The sequence below is a fragment of the Hibiscus syriacus genome, unplaced genomic scaffold (assembly GCF_006381635.1).
Source record: "Hibiscus syriacus cultivar Baekdansim isolate YM2019G1 unplaced genomic scaffold, ASM638163v2 tig00111201_pilon, whole genome shotgun sequence".
Classification (NCBI taxonomy): domain Eukaryota; kingdom Viridiplantae; phylum Streptophyta; class Magnoliopsida; order Malvales; family Malvaceae; genus Hibiscus; species Hibiscus syriacus.
Genome location: NW_024063017.1, coordinates 409,623 through 424,281, shown reverse-complemented (window position 1 = coordinate 424,281; position 14,659 = coordinate 409,623). Strand labels below are relative to the sequence as shown.

The following is a 14,659-nucleotide window of genomic DNA, read 5'->3' as shown; positions in this document are numbered from 1 at the left end:
TTCGCCCGGGCACGAATTTTTACTTTGCGGGAAAACTGATGTGAATAAATTAATGATTTTGATTTTTTTTTTAAATATTTTGGGAGTCGCCATCGACCTTTTGGGTTAGATAGGTCGAATATCTAAAAATCATCTTTTAAAAGAGTTTTTAAGAAAACATCGATTAAAAGATAAACTGATCTGCGTTTTAACCAAAAATTCATTCTTTTTAATAATAAAAAGGGATTCGTGATCGGTTACGTTTAGGGAAGGATTATCACCCCTACAACGCCCAAAATTGGTATTTTTAATTATAAATTGTCTCTATTATTAGAAATTAAAAATTCAAAATATATTTAATTTATAATCCTATTATTTAAAAATTATAATTATGAAAAATATATATTAATTTATATATATTTATAAATAAAATATTTATTTATTTAGAAATATCAGAAAATGACTTCTAGGTGCCTTAAGACAGCTCTTTTCTTTGATATTAAAAAATAAATAAATAATTAAAACAATTAATATATAATTTATAAAATAAGATATTTATTTATTTTTTTAATATCAGAAAATGGACATCTAGTTATTTTAAGACTGCACTTTCTTAATATTGGAAAATAAATAAATATTAAAATAGGATTAAAATAAGTTAAAAATAATTAACTAAGATTTTAATAAAATACATATTATTTATTATATAAATATATATATTTATGGTTAAATAATAATAATAATAATAATAATAATTAAAAGTAAACATATTAACATATAACTAACAATAAAATTAAAACTATATATAAAACTTGTAAAAAATATAAATAAAAATTGAAATTAGTGACTAAATTATAAACTAATAGCATTAAATACCTAATTCATAATTAATTATTTAAAATTACAGGGATTAAACATGTTATTTTACTCATTTATTAATTTATGGACTAAAATAAAATTATATTAAATTCGAATGTCAAATTAAAATAAATTAAAACATGCTCGGGATTAAAATAACATTAATTAGAATTAAAGGACTAAATCGTTATTTATCTAAAATATTTATGTCAGTGACTAAATTATAAAGAAATAACATTAAGAGATCAAATTAAAAAGTTCATAATTTGATTTCAGTGACTTTGATGAAAAATTACAAAGTTAATGGACTGCGTACGGGGTTTAACTTTTAATTAATTACAGACAGACCCCTCCCTAAAACGATGTCGTTCGGGGAGGGGTATTTAAGTCCCCAAACGGCTGGCCCGAAGGGCCAGCTCTCATTTCTCTTCTCTCTCTAGAGAAGAGAAATATCATTTCTCTCGCTTCTCTCTAGCTTCCCTCACCGGAGGGAAGCCGGTCACCGGGCGGCAACCGTCTGCCGCCACCTTCCTCGCCGCCGGCCACCGTTATCGGTGGCTGAAAAATTCTAAAATCTCTCAAAACATAGATCGGGATGATCTACAGTCGAATCCGACCCCCCTTTCCCACAAAACATCTCCTATTTACATAGATCTACAAAAAAATACCTTCGGTATTTTACTTCTACGGCGGCCTATGAACTCCGATGGCGTCGCAGCTTCTTCGGTAAGGCTTCTTTCAATTTTTGCTTCGATCTTTTGATGGTTTTGGGTTCTGTGTTCTCTCTGTCTTTTTTATTTTTTTTTCAGGTTCGGTTGATGGCTTTATAGCCATCACCGGCGCTTGTCTCGAACCGGGTAAAAGAGTAGAGTTTGGTGAGTCACCGGACTTCCAGTGGTGACTCACCGTTGAGGGCGACGTGTGCGGATATGGCTAGGCCTTCTGGATCCTTCGATTGGCGTCGTGGTAGCAGGGGTTGGCGAACGGCGGTCGCGTGATCCCTAGGGTATCATCACCCTAGGGTTTGTTCTGGATGCGTGTGGGCCGTTGGATCTCTCAGATCCAACGGTTGTGATGCTGAGGCGGCTAGGGTTAGATGATATAAACCCTAAATTGGGTTTAGGGTTTCCTGATGGGTTTAGGCCAGTTTGGGTCATCTGGATCCATTTGTAATTGGGCTCCGGTTTATGTAATTTGGGTCTGTAATAAAATTAATAATAAATAATAATAATAATAATAATAATAATAATAATAATAAATAATAAAACCAAATGTAAAAAAAAACTAGTGTCTTCATCCACCATTATCAATAAATTGGTATATAAGTCACATTATTCATCACCTTCATAGTCTTCGATATCTCCAAAACACAAATCACTTTCAAAATCAATTTCTGGACTAAAAGCGTCATCACTTGCACTATTGATATTTATAGACTTGTAGACGAATAGAGAGAAGAGATATATGTATATGTGAAAATATACTAATGAATATATGTATATGAAGAACAATGTTTGCACAAAAGGAATAAAAAATGTCTTTTCATTGAAATAAACATGGATAACATGATGCCCTTTACAAAATATCTCTATTACTTTCATATAGAAGCAATAAATTTGGTTGTGTACATTACTCTATAGATGTTTTAAAAACAAAAAGATCTTCAGTAGTTTAGTTTCTTAACACCTCTCCAAGTGGGCATAAGCAAATCCTCGATAAGTACTTCGAGCCCTCAAAGTTGTCATCAATAGCATTAATACTCAAATCCATGAAAATCTTCTCAGCGAACATTATCATTTCTTCCTCTTCACTTGGTTCCTTGAATACAATCCTTCCAGATACAAAAATATTGGATAGAGGTGAGAACGACGTCGGTTCCCAATTTTAATCTTTCTTTTGCACTCTAGCCTTCATTCTTTCTTGATTATTCAAGAGTTATATCCTCCTTTCCTCCCTGCTTGTCTTATATCCTAGTCCAAAGAGATTCTGTTTATGAAGGATGCTCATAGGTTTAGGTTCCCCTTTCAAACGTTTTCCCAGACCTTTTTCTAGATTTTTTCCCTATTTTCCATCAACAATTGCAGTCCTGTTTTGGTAGTCTTTGACAGTTTTAACTCAGGGATCTTTTTTCCTTGTACAATGAAGGTAGCATTCACAAACTACAATGATTTGAATGAAGCATTCTACTGCATCTCATTCAATAACAACTTATGGAGCTTTAGTGGATACAGATGCTATGATATCCTCTTTGGCTCTAATGCTAATTAATTGTCCATCAATGATTAGTTTCAGCTTCTGATGAAGTATTGAAGGTACAACTCCAGTTGAGTGAATCCATGGCCTCATAAGTAAACAACTATATATAGGTTTAATGTCAATGACAAGAACTCAACATCACGTGTTTTGCCCTATTATTAATGGACTTTCAATCTTCCCTAAAGATTCCCACCTAGTTCCATTGAAAGACCTAACCACGTCTTGGCATGCTTCATATGAGAACTGTCTACTAGTAAGTGATTCAATGTGGTTAATGGCATTACATTCAGAGTTAACCCTTCATCAATAAAAAATCTAGGTATTGTATGACTCTTGCAATGATTCATGATATGTAAAGCTTTTACGGACCCATGGCAGTCTTCTCGGATCTCATCATCATTGAAATGAATAAAATTATATGCAGTGATGTTTTTGACCAACCTATCTATTTTTTCAACAAAGACATCATTAAGGACAAAGGTTTGATTTAGCACTTTGAGAAGTATATTTATGTATAGCTCTAAACTCAATAACAGAGTGAGTATCGAAATACAGACAAGTTGTTTGTGTAGTTTCTCGATAGTGGTATACTCACAATGATTTAGGAACCATAGAAATTCTTGGGCCTCTTTCTCAATGACCGATTCATTGATCACTAGTGAAGGACTAGAGAAAATAATTTTTTCACTATTTTGAGATGAAACTTTTTTTTCTTATCCACAGTCTTGTAGTTTTCGAGAGAATATCATCTTCCACTCCTAGTAAAATTTTTAAACTCGTTTGCATTATCCTCATGTTTTTGGGAAACCGTCACATGGAAAGAGTAATTCCATGGTACTTGGCTACTATCTTTGTAAGCGAATGACTTTGGAGCATTGATAATTATCAATAGTTGTAGTCTCATTTTGGTAGTCTTCGAAGTTTCGGCTCAAGGATCTCTCCTTGTACAACGAAGGTAGCATTCACAAACTCGAATGATCTGAACGAGCATTCTATTGTATCTTGATCAATATAACATATGGAGCTTCAGTAGATACAGATGCTATGATATCCTCCCTGGTTCTAATGATAATTAATTATCCATCAGTGATTAGTTTCAGCTTCTGATGAAGCGTCGAGTGAATTCATGGCCTCCCCAGTAAACAACTATATGTAGGTTTAATGCCCATAACCAGGAACTCAACGACATATGTGTTTGGCCCTATTAGTAGTGGAATTTTAATCTTCCCTAAAGTTTCCCACCTAGTTCCATTGAAATCCCTAACCACGTTTTAGCATGACTTCATATGAGAACTGTCCACCGGTAAGTGATTTAATGTGGTTTATGGAATTACATTTAGAGTTGGCCATTCATCAATAAAAACTCTAGGTAGGATATGAACCTTGCAGTGAGTCATGATATGTAAAGCTTTTACGGACCCATGACCGCCTTCTGGGATCTCATCGTCATTGAAATAATTTAAATTATCTGGAGTGATGTTATTGACCAACCTGTCTATTTTTATAACAGAGGCATCATTAGGGACAAAGGTTTGATTTAGCACTTTGAGGAGTGCATTTATGTATAGCTCTAAACTCAATAATAGAGTGACTATCAAAATACATGCAAGTTGTTTGTATAGTTGCTCGACAATATTATACTCGCTATGCTTTAGGAACCTCAAAAATTCTTGGGCCTCTTTCTTAATGATTGTTCCATTGATTACAGGTGAAGGATTGGAGAACATAATTGTCACTTTTTGAGATGAAACTTTTTCTTTTTCCTTCTCCACGATCTTAGATTGTTGGGAGAATAACATCTTCAACTCATAGTAAAAATTTTAAATGGCAAGAGTAATTCCATGGTACTCAGATGCTATCTTTGTAAGTGAATGATTTTGGAGTATTTATAATTATCTTCGATATTATTCTCCTTGTTTCTCTTTATTTGCAATTATAATCAGTGTCATTTCACTCTATCCGGAAGATGACCCTTCTGAAGCATATACCTCATGCCCTACAATTTCTTGTCTTCTCTAAAAATTTCATTTCTACATTGTCCAACTTGGCTTGAATGAAGGATTTGAATTCAAAATAGTTCTGAATTTTGCACCCCACTTCCCCATGAAATTCACATAAATCCTCTTGACTATGTTCTCAATTACTTGTCTTAATATCAATTAGGCCCTCTTTCACCATTTCTCTCCATTTTCATTTCAGAGGAAAAATAAGATGTTTCACATTTTTTTGATCCTCGTGCAACTATCCTCAGTAATAGCATTCACTCCACTTCACTAATGTTGTGGTAACAAATTTGCAGTCAATGTTAGGGCTTCGGCATCTCCGAAACCTAGGACTCCAGTATTGATCGTGGTCTTAATAGTTTTCTTAAATGAAAGATAATTCTCTATAGAGATCCCTGATGCGTTGGCATGATATTCGCATTATGCATTAGCATCATACCATTTAGGGAATGGAGGTTGCATTCTTGGAATATATGTGGTGCCAACACTCTCTAGGTTCTTAGAAGAGATTCACGTAGGGGGCTGGTATTGGCGTGAAGTTCAGTCTTTCCCTCTAGGTTCTATCTTTCTTAGGCGACGCTTTGAACTTGTTGGTGTGGGTTTGATGGGAGAGACTGCCCCTATCTTTTGTAGTTTTGGTTATAAACCCCTGTCTCTCTTTCTTCTTATGTGTGGGCTTCTTTGAACTTGATCCTTCCTCTTCATCAATCTTGCCACTTATTTACTTTTTTGTATACTTTTCTTTGTTTTACATTTTTTTTAATAATTCTACATGACACGTTTTCCTTTATCTTTGTGACATATTTTCGATTGTTTGGCCTTTCTTCTCGTTTACTTTTTTCAATGTTGGATTTGATGTCACCTTGACTAATTAAGATGACACTTATTTTATATCTTTCTGATATTCCTATTTTTGACCCTCATATTGGACTTTGATATACAGTTTGTGTTCATAGATAGTCTTCTAACAGCGTTGGATTCTAATTTGTGATTGTCAGTGGCATTTCAATAATTTTAATCTCCTGTTGTGTTTCGTTTGCTGATGCAATCATATTTTTTATAAATACATTTTGTTCAAGTTTTTTAATGGATTTTAACATTTTCCTTATATGATTATTTTCGAGTTTTTGGATGGATTTTAACATTTTTCTTGTATGGTCTTTCTATGATCTTGAGTGACTAGTTTATTATATTAATAATTATAAAAAATATTCTAATCATGTGCTTATTCTACAAACTTCATTATAATTTTGAATATTTTCTCAACTAATAAAAGTAACCGCTCTATTTGTAAAAAATAATTCACTTATACTTCATAATTTTGTATACATAATTTGTTCATTATAAATAAAATATTCACTTATAAATAAATTTAAAATAATAATTTTAAACCATAAATTCAATTTTTTCTCTAAAAATAATAAAATAAAATTTTAAACCATAAAACAGAAATCAAATGACAAATTTCGGAGAAAGAAAAAATCTTGAATATTTATATTAAACGTTTAATAAAAAAATTATTCCAAAGAATTAAACACAAAAGGGGTAAAATTGGACCAATAATCCAAGCGAACTAATTATTTGGACTAATAGACCAACCAAATTATTAATTTTTGAAATACGAAATTTGCTACAGTACAAGTCAAACTCGTCACGCTCACATGACGAGTTTTTTGGGATATTTTTTTAATGGACTCGGGTCTGTGGATCTCGTGGGGCCTAATTGTTTACTATATTTCATGAAACGCGCCATGCCCACATGGCGATTTTCATTCAAATATATTTGTTTTTGTAATTTGAAATAATATAAAATAATTATATATTTAATTTTTGAAAAAAAAATCATGGGACTTGTCATGTGAATATGGAGATTTCCGTTTGGATTTAAAAATTGTAGCCATTAAGTAAACATTGGCCAATAGGCAGATTCCAATGGCCATAAACGGCTAGTCCATGGAACTCGTCATGTGGACTTGACGAGTTCCATGAACTAGTCATTTATGGTAGTTGGAATTGAAATTATTATAAATAGGATTTGAGACTTTGTATTGTGATTTATTGAGAAGAAGAAAAATTATTGAGACAAAATTTTATGTTTTTTTGAAGATTTTGTGGTAAATATCTAACTGAGAACAAACGATTCGTCTTGATCATATCTATATTTCATCGTTTAAACTTACTTCGGTAAGATTTATTTCTTATATTTTTTAAAAGTTCAAATTATAATATTAATGTTTTTGTTTTGAAAATTTTATTAATTTTTTGAATTTTAAATTCTAGGAAGAAGAACGGCCACATAAACGAACTATTATTTATCTACAGTAGTCTTGATTGTATCCTGCCATATTTCTTTGTGGTTTTAGGGTGGTGTCTGTGCTAATATTGGCGTTGATTGAACATTGGAGACATGAAACTCATATATTTTATTTTCCTAGTGGTGAAGCAAAAATTACTTTGGAAGATGTGGCTTACGAACTCAGTGTCCCAATAAATGGTACGACGCTGGGAGACATAAAAATTACAACCGAGATGCGATGAGGCCAAAATCGTGGAAATGGGTCAAAGAGCAGATGTAGTGGGTTGTCTAGTCTTATTATAATAGTGGGCATAGTGTCGCTTTCCATTTTTTATGCCAATTGCAACAGCTTCAATTGAGTTTTCTCTCACTACAAGATAATTTCTTAAATTTATATTTGAGTAAATTTATATTATTAATTAATATGTTTAGAAATTTTGAATAAAAAATGTAGTTGTTAATTTGTATTTATTATGTTTTTTAGATGATGACATAAGATTACCGATACAAAGTTGGAGGGTGCGATGAAAATTGATGTACGAATGAGGATCGATATGGCTACTAGACATGCGGTAAATATTCAACGGTGTCTACCACAATTCTTTTTGAAGGAGTGGAGACGTGGTGTGTCGTAACGTTGTTGCTTTATTTTGCCATTGTTGAGATCCATGCGCAGATAGAGTGTTAGGAAAGCTTGGGTCCCATCAACCAATTCCAATGAAGATGATTAACATGGATGAACTACACAAAATTGATATTCGTGGGAAGCATAGAGAGAATTGGCTGATGAAGCAATAATAAAATAATGAAATAAGAGTCATTTATATATGCCTATTCGTTCTGAACTTGTACCAAATGATCTTGATTTTTCAATATCTCCTTACTCCAAATTTATGAAGTAAGTGGGAAACCATATTTAACAACGCCAAGAGATAAGACCAAATGGGAAGAAATGAAGACAAAATATATAAAGGCCAAGAAATTATCATCAGTAGCAGCATATTCTTTTTCTACTTATGCATAATATTTTTCATCCCAAGTGAGTTATGGTGTATATCCTCCATATAATGCTTCAATGGAGACTCAGCCGGAATGGGATGTAGTGCCACTCTCTCAACCACCATCGACAGAAATTGTGGGTCCATGGGATCAATTTCTATAAGCTCAACCATCTAGTAATTTTGGTATGCATTTTGAGTTAATGACTTAAATGATGGCGTAAAACACCTTAAATTTCTCACTATCACTTAAAGGTGGAAATCAAAGTGGTGAACTAATGTATAGTATCAAGAAAAACCAAGGAGAATATGATGAAGGCATAAGGCCGTGAAGAAATAGATGAGCCCCACGTCATTATCATTCAACCACTACTTGTGATTGTCAATAATCACAAAAAAAATATAAGATCACTTTCATGTGAGTTTTATAAATTTGTCCTCATTGAATTAAAAACATAATATTTGGGCATTTTCATTTCATTTTAATTAAGATGTGGTCACTAAAGGTTAACCACCGTTAAACCTTTAAGGGTTTACTAACGTGACACTATAAATATATAAAATTAAAATTACATCATTTCCACATAGATAATACGTGAATTAAGTTTGGGTCACTTTCATTTCATATTTGTACACTTTTGCTCCCTAAATTTTAAAACACACACACACACACACAAGTTTTGGTCACTTACATTATCGTTTTATTAAGTTTTGTTCACTTGGAAATTGAGTGTTGATAGTTTGATGATGTTACCAGTTAGTAAAATGGTTTAATTTTATTTTCACCCCTATACTTTAGACAAAATACTAATTATGGGTCTTTTTATAAATTCAAATTAGTTTAAGGACACCTTTTCAATTTATCCATTTTTAATATGTTTTCTTCAATTGTTGGAATTTAAAAGGCTTTAATGATCATCCGAAAAAAGTTCCAAAAGGATTTGAATTAGCCTTTTGAAAATTTTGGGTATAGAGGAAAGAAAGATAGACAATATGCATAAAGATTTATAATGGTTCGGCTTCTAAACCAAGTCTATATCTAGTACCTTAGCTACACACTAAGGATTTCTAACAAATTCACTAATTTGTTCTTTCTTTTACAAGGTTCAAGAGTAACTTTTCAATGACTAAGATAGAATTACTCCCCATTTTACAAAAAGATAAGAAGTGTAAATAAGAAAACCTCACAAAGGTAGGTGTTTACAAATTTAAGCTTACAAGAATGGATACAAAAGATAAACAATTAAGCTTAAAACACTATTTACAAAAGAAAATATAAATAAAGAGTGAAAGGGTTTTTCTCTTGATATGGATTGATTGGATAGGTGTTGTAACCATCTTAAAGTGTTCTTGTCTTGTTTTTAGATGTTGAATTGTGTTTGTGGTCGTTTCTAAATGTTAGAGGATATTTAGACTCATTGAGGACTTATTTTTCTACAAAAAATTACCTATAACGGGGATTGTCGATATTTCCATTAGGAGTATTGGTGTTTCCCTCATAATTTTTTAATAAACTAGTTGTTAGTGATCGTCGGGCTTAACTAGTATCGATACTAGGGTTTCATTATATCAATACTATTGTGTAAAGTAGTATTGATACTCCTAGAGTAATGGTACCATTTTTCTTATTGGAATTTGATCAACTTGAAAAAAATAGGTAGTATCGATAATATCATGACAGTATCAATCCTTCTCTAACCTTTGGTATCGATACTGCAATAATAGTATTAGTATTGTTCATACAGTATCAATAATGTAAGAACAATATTAGTACTACTTACTCAGAAAGCTATTTTGTGTTCAAATTCAAGTTTTATGGAATTTGAATTATTGTTGAAAACTTTGAACAAATTTAATTAATTCCTAAAACATTTTTCCCTTAAATTGTTATATCAAAATACATGGTGCAACACCAACCCCATTGTTATTCGTCTTCTCTCTATCTCTTCTTCAAACATCTCCGCTTCATTGGTTCATTTGTGTTCTTTTAAGGACTCGTGCTACAATTCAAGTAAAATGCAAGATTTCCAACTTTTGATAATAAATAATAACACCACAAGTTTAGGAAAAAAAAATAAGAGGTAAGAGGACAGTCATCTAGAGATAAAATGAAGCTAGGGAATCTCAGTTGTACAAACTAAAATTCAATTTCTAAAGATTGAGATTGCATAATGCAAAATCCAACACGGAACAAGAAGACAAATCAAAGGATCCAAATAACCCAATAACTAGATATCACTCTTCGTGGTGATTTCCCCTTGAGAAAATGCCTCCGGTGAAACATAATTGATGGATCCAAACAACCCGATAACTAGATCCATGAATTCATCTACTGAACTCAGTCCAAAATCCATGATCTTCAACGTTAAATCTTTGTTTTTGTTCAATAACAAGGAATTTTTAGATTCTAAATCCCTATGAACAACGTCTGCCTTATGAATTATTGTTAACCCTTGTGGCCTGCACGATCTGTTGCACCACCATGCCAATCTCCAAGTACCTCATTTCCACGACGTCTCAGTTGAACAACTCACCTCTGGAGCAGAGCTCTAGTACCAAGTGAACTCCAGTTTGATCTTCGTAAACGTCGTGGAGGTCGATCACGTTCGGATGCGACAAAATGTTCTCAATGATCTTTCGCATCATGGGGATTTCGATGGTCAAGAACGCATCAGAGATGGAAACCTGGTACGGTGTCATCAATAACGTCACCTTTAAAAAAGCTATAGTTTTCTCGGCTCAAGGCGGTGACATCGTGGTGATGGTGAATCTTTTCAATGTATTAATGGCAAATTCTCTACACTTTTCACGATTTTCATTACTTATTTTTATACATTTTCTTACAAGTGAGAACTATTTGGCTTCAAATAATTACAACTAATAATAAGAAACAAGAAGGTTATTGCAATAGAGCACAGATGTCTGAAGAAGAAGCCGGGATAAGATGAGCAATATTGGAGGTTAAGGAGAAAAAAATATTAAAAATGGGTAAATTGAAATGTTGTCCATAATCTAATTTGAATTTACATAAATACCCATAATTAGTATTTTGTCTAAAGTTTAGAGGTTAAAATAAAAATTAAACCATTTTACTAACGAGTCACGACATCAAATTAACGGCATTCAACGTCCAAGTGACCAAAACTTAATAAAATAATAACGTAAGTGACCAAAACCTAATGAAATAATAATGTAAGTGATCAAAACTTATGTTTTTTTTAATTTGGTTAGCAAAAATGTGCAAATATGAAAAAAAAATTATCAAAACTTAATCCGCGTATTGTCTGTGGAAGTGTATTTTAATTTTATATATTTATTATGTCAGGTCATTGAACCGTTAAAAGTTTAACGGCCGTTAAACTTCAGTGATAACATCTTAAATAAAACAAAACGAAAATGACCAAATTTTATGTTATTATTTGTTTGTATTTAGTAAAATAAATTTTAATTATTAGTTTATATTATAATATTTATAAAATAAATGAAATTATTAAATTTATTAAATTTCAATATTTATTTTTAATTATTACTTCAGTAATCTTTTTAAAATGATATGAACAAGAAAACATTTATTTATAGAAAAAAATTATATTCTTAAAGAGTAAATGATATGAACATTAATAAATTTTAAATGGATTATTTTAAATGATATGAACATATAAATGTAATTATTTTTAGTTAGTTATTCATTAATACTTTTCACGCTCGCATGATGAATTTTAATGGATTATAATTTTAATCCGAATGTAACTCATCACGTCCACATACAATTCCCATGAATTTAAAAAATAAATTTATAATTATTTTATATTATTTTAAATTATAAAAATAATATATTTATTCCACATACGAGTCCCATGAATTTAAAAAAAATAAACGTTTAATCCCACAAAATAATATTTGAGTTAGTTTATTGGACCAGATTATTAAAACCCAATTTTACCCACAAAATGGTTTCTAAAATTAACATGTTAAATTAATAATTGATGCTTTACATGGTATTCTTCACTAAAAATCTAAAAATGAGTTTGACATAAAATCATTTAAAACCATATTTAAGTTTTTTAAAACATTTATAATAATCAAATTATTATTCAAAAATATATAAAATTTATAAAATTTTAATTTATTGTTTAAATTCTAACCAATTAAAAACGACGAATCAAACAAGAATCTAAAGACATTACTCCGACGGAGGTGCCGATTGGGAGATCTACACGATGGACGGCGACGAGCTAGACCTCCATACCTCCGATGAGAATTTCAGTTATTTATGCTCAAGCCATTAATTGATAAAAAAAACTGCGGCATCAGTTTAATAGGAATTAGAGCTTTCGTTCAATTTTTTTTTATTTTCGATTTTATGTAATATAATTTGTTCCTTCCCTCCAAACTCGAACCTTAATTTCCATGGCTGCCCGCATTGTTTTCCCCTCTGTACACTACCAAAATTATTATTTGTATAACTATAACCATAATAACTGACACCAATTCTAGAAGGAAAACCCCAAGGAAAAGAAACTAAGCAACTTTCTTTTTTTGGTCCTCTTAAGCTGATCCATGTTGCCTACTCGATTTTGCTAATTCCAATACGCTTAACAACAGCATTTCTAATAGCCTCGGTTTGCAAACAAAGCTCATTTTTTTCAATCCCAGCCATATAGCTTCTCACTTCTTTTCTTATCATCTCTTGCATCACCGCCAAAAACTCTCCGCTAAAAAACTGTTTCTCCATCCCATTCATCTCGCCATTTTTCACAGCTGGTGCTGCAACCTGGGTCGGGCTTAGAACCGGTTTTAACCCGGGTGGTGACACGGGTCCTCCGTCCTTGTTTTCGGAACCCGGCAACGAGAGGCTGAGTAAGGTCAGTGGATCCGTTGTCGACGAGGCCGTTTCCACATGCTGACTAGACGGAACCAAAGAACCGGTCCTTGCTATTGGGGTGAAAATCGGTGTGGGAACGGGTAAACTCGAGTCACTCAAGTCGGATCCAGAAGGACTACCGGGATTCAAGTAAAGGCCCGATGTGTTATTACCATTTCCCAGACTGACCGATCTTTTAAGCGGCTGTGGGGAATCATCGTTTAAATCATCAGCCATGGATGAGCATTTTCTCTTTAGCGTTGAGTTCCAGTGATTCTTAATAGCGTTGTCAGTACGGCCATTGAGTAGTCTGGCGATGGTAGCCCATTTGTTGCCGAATCGAGCATGGGCCTGCATAATCACCTCATCTTCTTCGGGAGTGAAAGAACGGTGTTGAACCTCCGGGGAAAGTTGGTTGCACCATCGAAGCCTACACGACTTCCCAGATCGACCCGGTATTGATTTGCTTATCAAAGACCAGTTTCTGGGTCCGTACGTTTGAACCAGCCGTTGCAAAGCCTCATCTTCTTCTGGACTCCACGGACCTTTGATCCGATCCACATCTTTCTTTGTAGAAGCCATTATAATTTAAAAAAAAAAAAGCAGAGTAAAGAAAAGAAAGGAAAAGAAATACTATGAACAGATTTAACCCAAAACTCAGAAAAGGATAATCTAAGCTATTATCATATCTGCACAGATAAGAGAAAGCTGAGAGAACGCCGCCGGAGAGATGGTTACGACGGTTGTTGAGGTTGAGGCGGAGCCTCACGTTTGGGTAAAGAGAGAAGAATAGGGAAGAAAATGGGGGAGGAGCAATATATATGGGAGGGGGATAAGGATGACGTGTTGAACCGGTAAAAGTGAGTAGTCACCGGTTGAGTGATGGACTGATGGGGACTCTTACAGGGAAGACAGTTACTAGTATACAGCTGTCATAGGACACGCGTCAAATCCTAACTTCTTTAATTACACGTAAAACTGTGAATCTCAGCAGCCCCTCTGGCCCTTCCCCCTAAAATATCAAATATTCATTACGTGCTGCTCCCACCTATCCGCTGCGTATTAAGTTAAACGGTGGAAATCTCGAAACGTCCAAAATATTTTCATTTCCTCAAAATTTCATTAATAACTGAAAAATGACATTTATTTCAAGAAATCAGGGCAGTTTATCAAAAAATTAAAATCTGGAACGTCTATACCCAATGGGAAAGAAATAAATGTACGGTTGGGAGTTTGAGTATGGCCAGGCTGGATAGCATTTTCATTGTATGGGAAGTACAAACGACCAAGGGGAGAGCTGAGTTGGCACACAATACGACAAAGTTTGTGTAGCGGAATCGAGGGTAAGTTGAGCAAATATCGACAAAAATCGGTTCAACTTGCACTATTTTTATTTCTTTATTTT

General features: G+C 33.0%; 2 protein-coding genes across 2 annotated transcripts; both read right to left on the bottom strand.

The window, feature by feature from the left end:
* Positions 1-10,618: 10,618 nt before the first annotated feature.
* LOC120155699 (calcium/calmodulin-dependent serine/threonine-protein kinase-like) lies at positions 10,619-11,090 on the bottom strand. The gene is made up of 2 exons (XM_039167190.1): positions 10,925-11,090; positions 10,619-10,761 (listed from the first exon to the last, which is right to left on the bottom strand). Exons 1-2 carry the CDS (start codon positions 11,088-11,090, stop codon positions 10,619-10,621), a joined length of 309 nt encoding a protein of 102 aa, XP_039023121.1.
* Positions 11,091-12,856: 1,766 nt separating this feature from the next.
* On the bottom strand, positions 12,857-13,903 carry LOC120155681 (transcription factor MYB73-like). The gene has a single exon (XM_039167177.1). It carries the CDS (start codon positions 13,834-13,836, stop codon positions 12,958-12,960), a length of 879 nt encoding a protein of 292 aa, XP_039023108.1. The 5' UTR covers positions 13,837-13,903; the 3' UTR covers positions 12,857-12,957.
* Between the last annotated feature and the right edge of the window lie 756 nt (positions 13,904-14,659).